This window comes from Saccopteryx bilineata, chromosome 3, assembly GCF_036850765.1.
Source record: "Saccopteryx bilineata isolate mSacBil1 chromosome 3, mSacBil1_pri_phased_curated, whole genome shotgun sequence".
In the NCBI taxonomy this organism is placed as follows: Eukaryota; Metazoa; Chordata; class Mammalia; order Chiroptera; family Emballonuridae; genus Saccopteryx; species Saccopteryx bilineata.
The window spans coordinates 102003675-102016292 of NC_089492.1; the positions used below are offsets into that span (position 1 = coordinate 102003675).

The 12618-nt window shown below is 37.1% G+C and overlaps 1 protein-coding gene across 2 annotated transcripts in view; it reads right to left on the reverse strand.

Moving 5' to 3' along the window:
* SRBD1 (S1 RNA binding domain 1) overlaps nucleotides 1-12618 on the reverse strand; it is a 219140-nt gene that overhangs the window by 169671 nt on the left and 36851 nt on the right. For both annotated transcript variants that reach the window (XM_066267044.1, XM_066267043.1), the window contains exons 8-11: nucleotides 12448-12544; nucleotides 10875-11010; nucleotides 8965-9068; nucleotides 406-513 (exon numbers count right to left, since the gene is read on the reverse strand). In XM_066267044.1, coding sequence (XP_066123141.1) covers nucleotides 406-513; nucleotides 8965-9068; nucleotides 10875-11010; nucleotides 12448-12544 — 445 coding nt within the window. The remainder of the gene's footprint in view (nucleotides 1-405; nucleotides 514-8964; nucleotides 9069-10874; nucleotides 11011-12447; nucleotides 12545-12618) is intronic.

The window sequence follows — 12618 nt, forward strand, 5'->3', positions numbered from 1 at the left end:
ATGTGCTCCACTGATTCCCTTATGCTTTTTCTGGCTCTCTTTTATTTCTAAAAACTGCTTCCAACTAACTTCTCCATTAACTTCTTAGTTTGTTTCTCTCAAGCCAAATCTCTCAGCAACTAAATCCTTTGCTTAGATTGGTTGTCAAAATGCAAGACTGGCATTGCAGACGGAAAGGGTACATAGTAAGGAGCCAAGACTTCGTAAGTGCATCATAATTATGAGCTATGTGTTATGACCTATGCATGTGAGTGCCTCTGTAGATTGAAATCTCAGCTTAATTTCAAGCCTTTGTGACTCAGTTCTTTGGACTAGATCAACAAATATTTACTACATGCTTTGATGGGCCTATTATCATACATAATAACAAACAGTACACAAAATTAAATTAGACAAGTTGCATACCTGAACTCTCTACAGAGGAGAGGATAAATAAGGCGTTTAAAAGAATCATCCACTGAACTGTGTAAGATTTTCATTAACTCCGGCCTTGCAAAGCCACGTGGTCTCCACCTGAAAAAAAGATTAAAAAAGCTGCATACTAAAACTGATGTACCAATAACAAGACCAGGAATGAGCTTCTGAAAGAGAAAAAGGAACAGAAAAGGGGGAATAAATTTATTGAAGTACAATAACAATCTGTGAGGAGAGACTGCAATGTCTGGAAATTATTAACTATGGCATCTAGAGATATTTTTAAAAATCTAGTAACCATGGTCACACATAAAACTTAAGGGAGGAAAAAACATTCCTATTCTGGGAAGACTCTCCAAAGCATTAATAATAATGATCAAAGTCTTAAGATATAAGAAAGTTGCCAAAAAAAATCACTAGAACACTACTATGAAATGAATTGTGTCCCCCACAAATTCATATGTTGAAACCCTAACCCCCCCCACAATGGGGTGATATACTGATGATAAAAATTAGAGGATATTTTATCATTTCATATTCATTTTGAAATATCCTCTAATTTTTTGTGAACAGTATACAGTGTGTCCATAAAGTCATGGTGCACTTTTGACTGGTCACAGGAAAGCAACAAAAGACGACAGAAATGTGAAATCTGCACCAAATAAAAGGAAAACCCTCCCAGTTTCTGTAGGATGATGTGGCAGCATGTGCGCATGCGCAGATGATGACGTAACACTGTGTATACAGCGGAGCAGCCCACAGCCATGCCAGTCAAGATGTTGGACAGTACAGAGGAAAGTTCAGTGTGTTCTGTGGCTCGCTAAATTCGAATCCGTGACCAAAGTGCAACGTGAATATCAACACGTTTATAATGAAGTGCCACCACATAGGAATAACATTACTCGGTGGGATAAGCAGTTGAAGGAAACCGGCAGTTTGGTGGAGAAACCCCGTTCTGGTAGGCCATCAGTCAGTGACGAGTCTGTAGAGGCTATACGGGATAGCTACCTAAGGAGCCCTAAAACATCTGTGTGTGAGCCCACATCGAACTGCACTGAATAGGTATGAAACTGTGAGAGTTTTCCTTTTATTTGGTGCAGATTTCACATTTCTATCGTCTTTTGTTGCTTTCCTGTGTCCAGTCAAAAGTGCACCATGACTTTACAGACACACTGTATTTGGAGATGGGACCTTTGATAATTAAGTTGAGATCATGAAGGTAAGGTATTTGTAAAAAAACGTATGAGCAAGCTCTTTCTCTATCCCTAACAAGAGAGAGCATAGCAAGAATGCTGCTGTCTGCAAGCCTGCAAGCCATGAACAGGACTCTCACCATGAACCAAATCAGCCTCTACCTTGATCTTGAATGTCACGACCTCCAGAACTGTGAGAAATAACTGTTGTTTAAGCCACCTGGTCTATGGTATTTTATAAAGGCAGCCCGAGCTAAAACAAATACTATTCTTTTTTTTTTTTCCCATTTCTTTATCTCCTCCTTCAAGTCATATGAAAAAGGAGAAACTTTTAACCCTTGCCTCTTGTCACTCTCGAGTAGAACTTACTCCACTAGTCAGACTGTACTGCTCTCCAGGTAGTGTATCTGCATATGTGCTGGTGAATACAACACAGAGAACCAATTAGTAGTGAATACTGGAGGAAAAACAGCAAGAAGAAAATGCAAGCTAGAAATGACAAAGAAATTGAGCACTATCCTTCCTGTGTTCTCATCCATTTGTAGTATCTCTGCACTTGCCCTTCAATGGCTCTTAAATAAAAATATTAATATTGGTTTCTAATAAACCATTAATAGACACAGGAATACTCTCATCTCCCTTACTTATCTCAGCAAGGAAATGAACTAAATTTCAGTTACCTAATTACAACTAATTGAATCCCTTCCATAAGAAGGTATTATTTGAGGAGAATATCATTTTGTTTTTTCACTTGAATAAAAGTGCTTCTAAGCAGGACATACATCCTTCCTTCCACCCAAATCCCTATTATCCCCAATTATCACCTTTACTCAAGAGCATGAGAAGTAGGGAAGAGTAGAATATAAATCAGACACACATTATTATTACCAATTTAGGAAACTCAATGTTAAGACTTCCAGAAGAAACATCACCCTAAGATAAAGAACAAAACCCTTGGCATGACTAAGAAAGCTAGATATGATCTGGCCCAAGCTTACATCTCAATTCTCATTTCTTGTGTCTCCCCCTACCTTCTGTCTCTGACCTTCATAGACACCCAGCCCAGACTAGATTAACGTTTCTTGTTACAAACTTTTATGACACACAGAACTTCTTAGTAACCTCAGCATACTCCTAACCAACCATTTGCTCAATTTCTTCCTCATTAAAATATATTGTCACCAAAAACAGTCAGTATATTTATCTGGTTTACAAGTGGATTCCCAACATCTAGCACATAATCTGAATGGATAAATACATGGGAGAGGTGGAAGGTGGGAGAAGAGGTACAAAGAGAGTTATAAAAAAAATAAGAAGAAAAGATTCAAGCAACTATCTTCAGTCATCTAAATGCATTTAAAGAAAAGGAAAAAAATTTCTTGATAAGGGTGGTTTTGTTGAGAGAAGTATTATATTTTAATTAGCTTGTTTTAGTTCTTTAGGTCCCACAGAAGTGTTTCTTCAATTATATAAATGAAGAAAAAGTTCACCCTGGCAGGTTGGTTCAGTGGCTAGAGTGTCAGCCTGGCGTGTGAAGTCCCAGGTTTGATCCTTGTCATGGCACACAGGAGAAGCAACCATCTGCTTCTCTTCCCTCACCCTCTCCCCTTCTCCCCTTCTCTTCCTTTTACCCTCTCACAGCTAATGCCTCAGTTGGTCAAAAAATTGATCCTGGGCACTGAGGATAGCTCAGATGGTCTGAGCATTAGTCTCAGGTGCTAAAAACAGTTTGGTTGATTCGAGCACCGGCCCAAGAGAGGGGCTGTTGGGGGGATACCAGTCAGGGCACATGCAAGAGTTTGTCTCTCTATTCCCCCTCCTCTCTAAGAAAAAAAACTTCTAGAATATAACTGAAAATTATATCACTATACTATAGTGATGGAAAGTATTACAGTATAGGTTAAATATTATTACCAATTATTCAATTAGTGAATAAAATATAGATAAGCCAAGAAAACCAATTAAATCACTGCAAAGAAAACCATTCCTTAACATTTACTTAGTATAAAGATAACAGATGAAAAGTATAACTAATAATTCCTTAACTATTATAAGACAGACTATGATACTGAATATTATAAACATTCAGTGGTGGGATTCAAATAATTTAACAACCAGTTGTATGTTCTAATGACCATTTTAAGTATAAAAAAAGATATACTGAAAGGTAGTTTATTATGTCATGCATTTAAAACTTAAGAACAATAAAAGAGGTACATGAAACTAGATTATGTTATAAAACAGTTTTAAAATATTAATGAAAAAATATTAAATAATACCTGACAAAAAACACTAAAACTGTTATTTAAGATATTTCCATATTGCTTCTTAATTGGCATCCTCACTTGCAATTTTCTTTGCTTTTATTCGAGCATCATCGGCTGTGTGATTTATCCTTAACCATCTTTTATCTGTATGATTTATCCTTAACCATCCTTAACCAAGTGTAGGAGTAGGATCTCATTCCTTTAGAGGTAGGCTGGTTAGACTAATAGTCATTGTGTTTGATATATTAGACACAGGTGACTTCTCTTCTCTGAAGATATTATGTTCATCTTTGAAAACCTACCTTAGAGAGAACCCTGATTATGAGTGCCATTTTAACCAGTGCGCTGAACTCAACAAAAAATTAGGTATCAGTTCTGCTGAACTGTTGCAAACTGGCTGAATCCCACCACTGTAAATATTCATAGAAAAATAAGATAGACATTGTCTTCAATTTACTGTGATCAATTTATAGAAAATAGTTCTAATAAGAAAATAAGAATAAACCCATCACTTTAATAGTAAATACCACTGAAGGCTACACAATTAAATGGAATATTATTTAATATTCTCAAACCTGTGAGAACTGTATTACCATTTTAAAATTAATGAAACTGAGAAAGAAATTAAGTAACATGCTCATAGTCATGAAGGTAGAAAGTAATATAAATGGAATTCAAACTCATATATCTACTTCTTAGGATTTTGTTCTTTCTATGAAATTTTGTTAAGTTTCATCAGATCTTAAAATTATCTAATTTCTTAATACAATATTTTAAATCTAGGACTTAGACAATTATACAAGAGTATACAATAAAAAATTAAACTCTCACACAGAGCATAGGAATAGGTCATTTATACCTTTTCAGATATCTTCCTACAAATACAGTACATAAAAATATTTTTTGCCATTAATGAGATCATACTACAAATACTAATAATAAATTGACTTTTTATTCTAATATAATTTTTGTATCTCAACTTTAGCTCTATCTCAACTTTTTCAAAATGGCTGCACAGAATTCCATTATATGGATACAATAACATAACTGGCTCAAGCAATTTACCTACTGATGAAATTTAATGTTTATTTTACTTGATGAGTCCATTGTTTCTTTTTTGGCCATTCACAAAGTTGATCAATCATGAAACTAGGTTTTAGCAGACTGCCTTTCAGTGAATTGGCGTAAAAACTAGGTTGAGTAAGACAGCCCATTTCCAAAGTACACAACAAGTCACCCAACTCTTCAAGTACCATTCCCAGCAATGTCTCTAATCTAAGTCATACAGTACCAGCCAGTGATGAGCATACCCAAAATTTATATCTCCTAACTGTTAGGTAAGCCCCTTACTTCTGCATCAGTTTTCTCAATGTCAAATGGCAGCTACAAATCTGCTTATCAACCTATTAGACCAGGGGTCGGGAATCTTTTTGGCTGAGAGAGCCATGAACGCCACATATTTAAAATGTAATTCCGTGAGAGCCATACAATATGTTTAACACTAACTACAAGTAAATGTGTGCATTTTATGTAAGACCAACACTTTTAAAGTTCAATAAGTCTCTGAATTCTTTTTAATAATGTTGTTATGCTGTTGCTAACCAGTGGTGAATAAAGTACTTCTCACCATTAATGCAACTTCTGGTGCTGCATGGTTTTGCTGATGGCTTTGTAGTCTGGTTGATACGTGGTGAGGTTAAGCTTCATGCAGGCGTTGAGACTTCCATCCGTTAAATGTGATCACAGGTTGGTCTTAACGTTCTTTAGATGTGAGAAAGACTGCTCACATGCATAGGTAAAGCCAAACATTGTCAGTACAGCAATACTCACACGCTGCAGTGTGAGGTATGTTACGAAACGCGCATTCCAAGTTTTGACAATCAGCTGGTCTGCAGATTGAAGTTTTTTCATTTCTCCCCACTTGTGTTTGCTTGCCAACTGCTTGCTGTCATGCAAGTCTTTCTAAATCTTCATTCAGTGACTTGAACTTATTCACCAACATGTCTGAGGCATTCAGATCAGCAGCTGTAGCTCAAAATCTCTGACAGAGACACCGGGGATGTAACTCAGGTTGGCGCTGTCCACTGCACACTCGTGTGGATGGGTGATGAACTTAAAAAGACAAGTGCACTCACAAAATTCTCCAAAGCGCGCTTTGAATGACTGCCGGAGATTAGATGTGAAGCCTGCTAGCTGCTGGAGATCAAGATGTTGAGCAGGGTCACTTGCTGTGCATGCATCTTTAAACTCTTCCAGTTTTTCAAAGTGTAGTAAACGACCTGTTTCAATGTCGGAGATGAAGAGTTCCAGCTTGTTTTCAAATGCAAACACTGATTGTTGAAGGGATAAGACTATTTCCAACGCCTTGCATTTTCACATTGAGCTGGTTCAGATGTTCAGTCATGACCACAAGATAGTAGAACTTCAGGAACCACTCAGTGTTAGCTAGCTCAGGATGTTTGACGTTTTTCATTTCAAGAAAAGTCTGGATTTTGCTCAGACAGCCGCGAAATGGCTAAGCACCTTCCCTCTTGACAACCAACGCACAATGCTGTGTAGAAGCAGACCAGGATAATTATTCCCAACTTCATCCAGCAGTGTTTTAAACTGGCAATCATTTAAAGCTTGGGGAACAATAAAGTTGACCACCTGAATGACCAGAGACATCACCTCACGAAGCTGCTAGCCACATATCTGAGCACAAAGCGCCGCCTGATGTAGGATTCAGTGAAAACTTAGGATGGGTCTCTTCATGTTCACAAAGAAGCGCTACGAATCCTTTGTTTTTCCCCACCATTCATGGAGCACCATCAGTACACACAGAAATAAGTTTATCCATTGGTAGATCTTTTTCTTTAGCAAACTCTGAAAGACTTGAATAAATCCTCCCCTCTTGTCTCTTTCATAGGCAAAACAGCAAGACTTTCCTCACATAGTATGTCACCAACAGCATACCTTGCAATCATGCTGAACTGGGATAAATGGCTTACATCTGTTGACTCATCCATCCAAAGCGAGAGAAAAGAATGATGCTGCATTTATGTCCTTCATTTGTGTTGCCTCAATTTGATTTGCCATCATGATCATGAACAGTTCTTGCCGACAGAGGCATGTCTTTTATTCGTTTGATTATCTTGCCTTTATCCGAAAAGTCGTCAAAATGTTCATTGGCAACATCAAGCATGAATGTTTTGGCATACTCCCCATCTGTGAATGGCTTTCCGTTTCTCACAATTGCTAAAGCACCAGCAAAGCTAGCCGAATTCCAGTCACCTTGTTGGGTCCAAACACGGAGTTGCTGCTGACTAACTTGCACTCTGCACAGTAGCTCTTAACATGCTTTCTACCTGCTGTCCCCCGCTGGATATTTCGATGCAAATGTAGTATGGCATGTGTCGAAGTGCCGCTTTATATTTGAACGTTTCATCAATGCGATTTTATCATTGCATATTAGACACACTCCAGAACCTGCTCTCTCCACAAAGGCGAATTCCTCTGTCCATTCCTACTGAAAAGTACGATACTCATCTTTTTTTCTTTTAGCCATCTTCTTCATCAAAAGGGTTTCTGCAATTAGCTAGTTGACTACTTGATTAAAAGGAGGGAAGTTTACTTACTGACCTCACAACGACCCGTGTACATTACGCATTATCCAATAAAAATTTGGTGTTGTCCCAAACGACAGCTGTGATTGGCTCCAGCCACCCGCAACCATGAACATGAGTGGTAGGAAATGAATGGATTGTAATACATAAGAATGTTTTATATTTTTAACATTATTATTTTTTTTAATTAAAGATTTGTCTACGAGCCAGATGCAGCCATCAAAAGAGCCACATCTGGCTCGCAAGCCATAGGTTCCCGACCCCTGTATTAGACTGTTGTAAGGGTTAAATATATTTTTAAAAGTAAAACTAAGGTTAAAAGTGCTATATACAACCATGTGGTGCTATTTTAAAAGGTGCCCTTAACAAATGAAAAAGCATAATAAGAAGTTACATAAGTTTAAAAATAACTGAAATATCCAACAAATTTAATGTTTCTTTCAATCATCCTTAATGTGTAAAAGATTTTAGTTAAACTACATATGATATGTTTAGAGATTAAAATTGTAATACCCAATAAATTAAAGTTTTGTTTCAATTATCCTTAACAAAACATTTCAGATATTATATATAATATTTGTTAATTTATTTTTTCACAAGAGTAAACATGCTCATTACAGAAAAAGTATTAAAGTAAAAGCTCCTCTCGCCCTGGCAGGTTGGCTCAGAAGTAGAGCGTCGGCCTGGCGTGCAGAAGTCTCGGGTTCGATTCCCGGCCAGGGCACACAGGAGAGGCGCCCATCTGCTTCTCCACCCCTCCCCCTCTCCTTCCCCTCTGTCTCTCTCTTCCCCTCCCGCAGCCGAGGCTCCTCTGGAGCAAAAGATGGCCCAGGCGCTGGGGATGGCTCCATGGCCTCTGCCCCAGGCGCTAGAGTGGCTCTGGTCGCAACAGAGCAACACCCCGGATGGGCAGAGCATCGCCTCCTGGTGGGCATGCCGGATGGATCCTGGTCAGGTGCATGTGGGAGTCTGTCTGACTGCCTCCCCGTTTCCAGCTTCAGAAAAATACAAAAAAAAAAAAAAAAAAAAAAAAAGCTCCTCTCTCCAGAGATACCACTATGTGTCATCCCCATTTTCTAGTTAAACATACATCATATATACTTAATTTTTTATGTAAAGAAGATACTATATCCATTGTCTGTCACTGTAGGTTTCTTTTTTTACATAATAAACATCTTTCCATATTAGTACATATAGATCTTAGTATGGTATTTTATTTTTACTTATTTTTAAGATTTTATTCATTGATTTTACAGAGGACAGGAGTTGGGGGAGGGCAAACGTATTGTTGCTTCACTTTAGTTGTTCATTGATTGCTGGTTGCTTGCTGTATATGCTTTGACCGGGCAGACCAGGGTTTTAAACTGGCAACCTCAGCATTCTAGGTCAATGCTCTATCTATTACGCCACCACAGCCAGGCTCAGTATGATATTTTAGAGACAAACAACAAAAAAAGAAAATTCTATAAAAATCCATACACAGACCTGTTTTGGATGCACCACCTACAGAATTCATTCTTAACTCCATCAGGAATGTTGACCTTGACCATCAGTATCTTCAAATTTTCTCCACGGTTAATTGCCAGAATCTGAGTACAAACATATACGACAAAGACTATGATCCACAAAATAGATAAATGGTCAATTTAAATAAGTCAACATTTATAAAACAAATCCTATGGTTATCCAACTTAGAACTATATCAATTTGTTATTCATTTATTTATCAAAAATAAATTTTAAAATTATCATTTCTTTATACTTTTTGCAAGATTAAAAAAAAAACACAAGTACAAAGTCTATCACATTCACTTGAAAAGATTTTGGTTGAAAATCTCATTTCAGATTCAACTAATTGAAAATTAATAATCAACCCTGGCTGGTTGGCTCAGTGGTAGAGTGTCGGCCCGGTGTGTGGATGTCCCAGGTTCAATTCCTAGTCAAGGCACACAGGAGAAGCGAACATCTGCTTCTCCACTCTTCCCCCTCCCCCTTCTCGCCTCTCTCTCTAAAATCAATAAATAAATTTAAAAATTTTTAAAAAGTGATGCCGAGACACCCAAATAACCACATACAAAAGAATGAAGTTGTGAACACTTCCTCAAACCATACACAAAAATTAACTCAATGTTGATGACAGACTTCAACATAACAACTAAAGCTACAAAACTCTTAGAAGAAAATAGAAAAGAAAATCTTCAAGACCTTAAGTTAGGTAAGTGCTTAGATAATACATCACAAGTATAATGAACAACAAAATTTTTTTAATTAATTAATTAATAAACAGATTGAGCTTCATCAAAATTATATTTTTTGTACCTCAAAGGATACCATCAGGAAAGTGAAAAGAAAACACACCATGGAACAAAAATTTACAGAACAATGAAAGAAAGTGCAAACAAATATTTTATACTAATGAAAGCTATCCTTCAAGTACCAAGGCCATAGGAAAAAATCATGAATGTATTAGAATTTAGAGATTACTATACACATATGCCCTTAAGAAATATACCCGTCTTGAGAAACATATAAGAGCTGAGGTCAACAAACTACAGCCTAAGCCAGAGAATCTTGAAAAAAATTAGAGATATAACTCATCATGTGCAAAGGCTCAGTAAGATAAACAGCTAATTCTCCACAAAACCCTTGGGGGCTTAAGACAACGGGAGGTTTCACTGAAAGTCAACCAAGAATTCTATATCCAGAAAATTTGTACTTCAAAAATAAAAGAGATAGTTAATTGGTGCAGAGCTTCAGTCTTGCAAGATGAAAACAGTCTACAGATTGTTTGCACAACAATGTGAATATACTAATAGACCTACCCTACAATGAAATGTTACTAAAAGCCTTCAGACTAAACATGACAGGACACTAGACAGAAACTCAAAGCAGGCAGGGAGAAAGGGAGGGAGGGAGAGAGAAAAGGAGGGAGGGAAGAGGGAAGGAAAGAGGGTAGAAAGAAGGAGGAAAGGGAGGAAAGAGGAAGGAAAAGAGGGAAAAAAAGAGGGAGAGAAAGAAGGAGGAAAGAGGGAAGGAGGGAGGAAAGAAAGAGGGAGGAAGAAAGGAAGGGAGGAAGGGAGGAAGGGATGGAGTAAAGGAGGGCAGAAGGGAGGGAGGGAGGGAGGAAGAGAGGGAGGGAGGGAAGAAGGAAGTTAAGATACCTTAGGTGTTATACTGTCAGCTATGCTGATAATTCTTAGTGTCACCTATGACTTCTCTGGGTCTTGAGTTCCCTATTTATGAAAGGATATGACAATATTATAAGGATTTATATGAAGAAAAATGAAAACAGTTGACTTAAAATTCTTTAATTCCTTAGTAAGTAAAGTAGTAGGCAAATCCAAAATATTATCAATATTATTACTACCAGCATGCATAAGCAGTTTCCTTATTTACCTGATGATGATGGATGTTTCTTATGTTGCATGAAAAATTGTGGTAGAGATGAAACTTATCAACATCTTTCTCATTTACTTTTTTTGAAGATAGTTTTGCCAGAGATGACTGAATAGAAATATATCTATTTTGGCACCTGTTCAAATATACAAATACTTTTTAAAAAGTAGTTACTAATAGGTATAGTAAAGAAACATCTTATATGGAATAGGTTAACAAAAAAGTTAAGCTAGTACCAAATGAGTTTTTTTTTTAAATGATGCCTAAGTATAAAATGTTATGATCCATTAAAAAAGGACTCTCTCTATTTAAGCTAGCATAGGTCCTACAGATCTATTTATTTTTTAAAATTTTATTGAATATTTATGATTTTACAGAGAGAGGAAGAGAGACATCTATTTGTTGTTCCATTTATTGTTGCATCCACTGGTTAATTCTTGTGTGTGCCCTGACCAAGGATTAAACATGCAACCTTGGCTTATCAGGACGATGCTCTAGTCTAACCAACTAAGCTATCCAGCCAGAGCTCAAATATTTTTATGTTATCAACCCAATCCTCCCATAAAATACCTAAATGACTTCAGATACCATCTGCAGTTATATAAATATGAGATCAAAACTATCTACAGGGAATCAGACCAATAACTCCGGTCTAGATATCATCCTTCCTCAACCACCAAGTAAACCAGTCAGACCCAACTGAAAGCTAAAAAGAAGAAAAACAAGAAATGTGTCAGGACAGCTTCCAGTGACAATGCATAAAACTGAACCGAATTTTTACAGTATAATTTACCTATAAAAACACATTCTAAAACCTGGGGAATTCTCCTACTTCAACTCATTCCTGCTGGAGCCACTGAGAAAATAGCCAAGTTCTCTCCCTTGCATTAACAAAACCCTGACAAGCTGCAGTAGCAGCGGGTTAGTATCTGCCTTTCCTCTGCACAGACAGACAGATCACACAGACAGAGCTGGGAGAGCGAGGAAGAGCAGACCACTGGCAAAACTGTCCTCTCTTCTGATAATCAGCAGGAAAAAAGGACAAGAAACATAAAAATTAGGTTTTAAATTAATATCTTATACCATACATAAGCTGCTTTCCATTAGCTAAAATCCATTCTGAGGTCAATACTTTTAGCCATACCTGACATAAAATATTTTCATTAGCCTAATCACTGGTAAACACCAAAACTAAGATATAATAAAATTAAGTACATACATCATAGTATGTTTAAAAAGTACTGCCACCCACTCTAAATGAGTATGAATCTCTCTCTCTCTCTAGAACATTTTGTGTAATCCAGTGCTTTACACTGTGTTACCCAGAGCCCTCCACTGAGATGCTTCAGTGTAAGGAGAATGAGCAGGCAGAGTTCCAGGCTCCCTGTCCAGAGTGCAATTAAAGCAACATTACTTTCATCTGTTTTATATATTAGGGTTCTGTTGCTTGAACAGAGTTCTGCTACTTAAAAAGAATCTGAAAATAAAGTTTTTAATAAACATTGGTCTTAGCACTAACCATGCAGCCCGTAACAGTATGACTTCACAAAGCAAAAAACTATAAGTTACTCACAATTTCCTTATGAAGTCAAGTGTGTCTCTGTCTTTAGCAATCATGTCTGCTAAAATATGCTGCACTCCTGTTTCAATGTCCTGGAGTGCCGAAAGCCCTTCAGATAAAAGGGAAACAAAAGCAAGAACGACAGATTGGTTTGTAAGTTTATTATTAAACTTATTTCTAGTC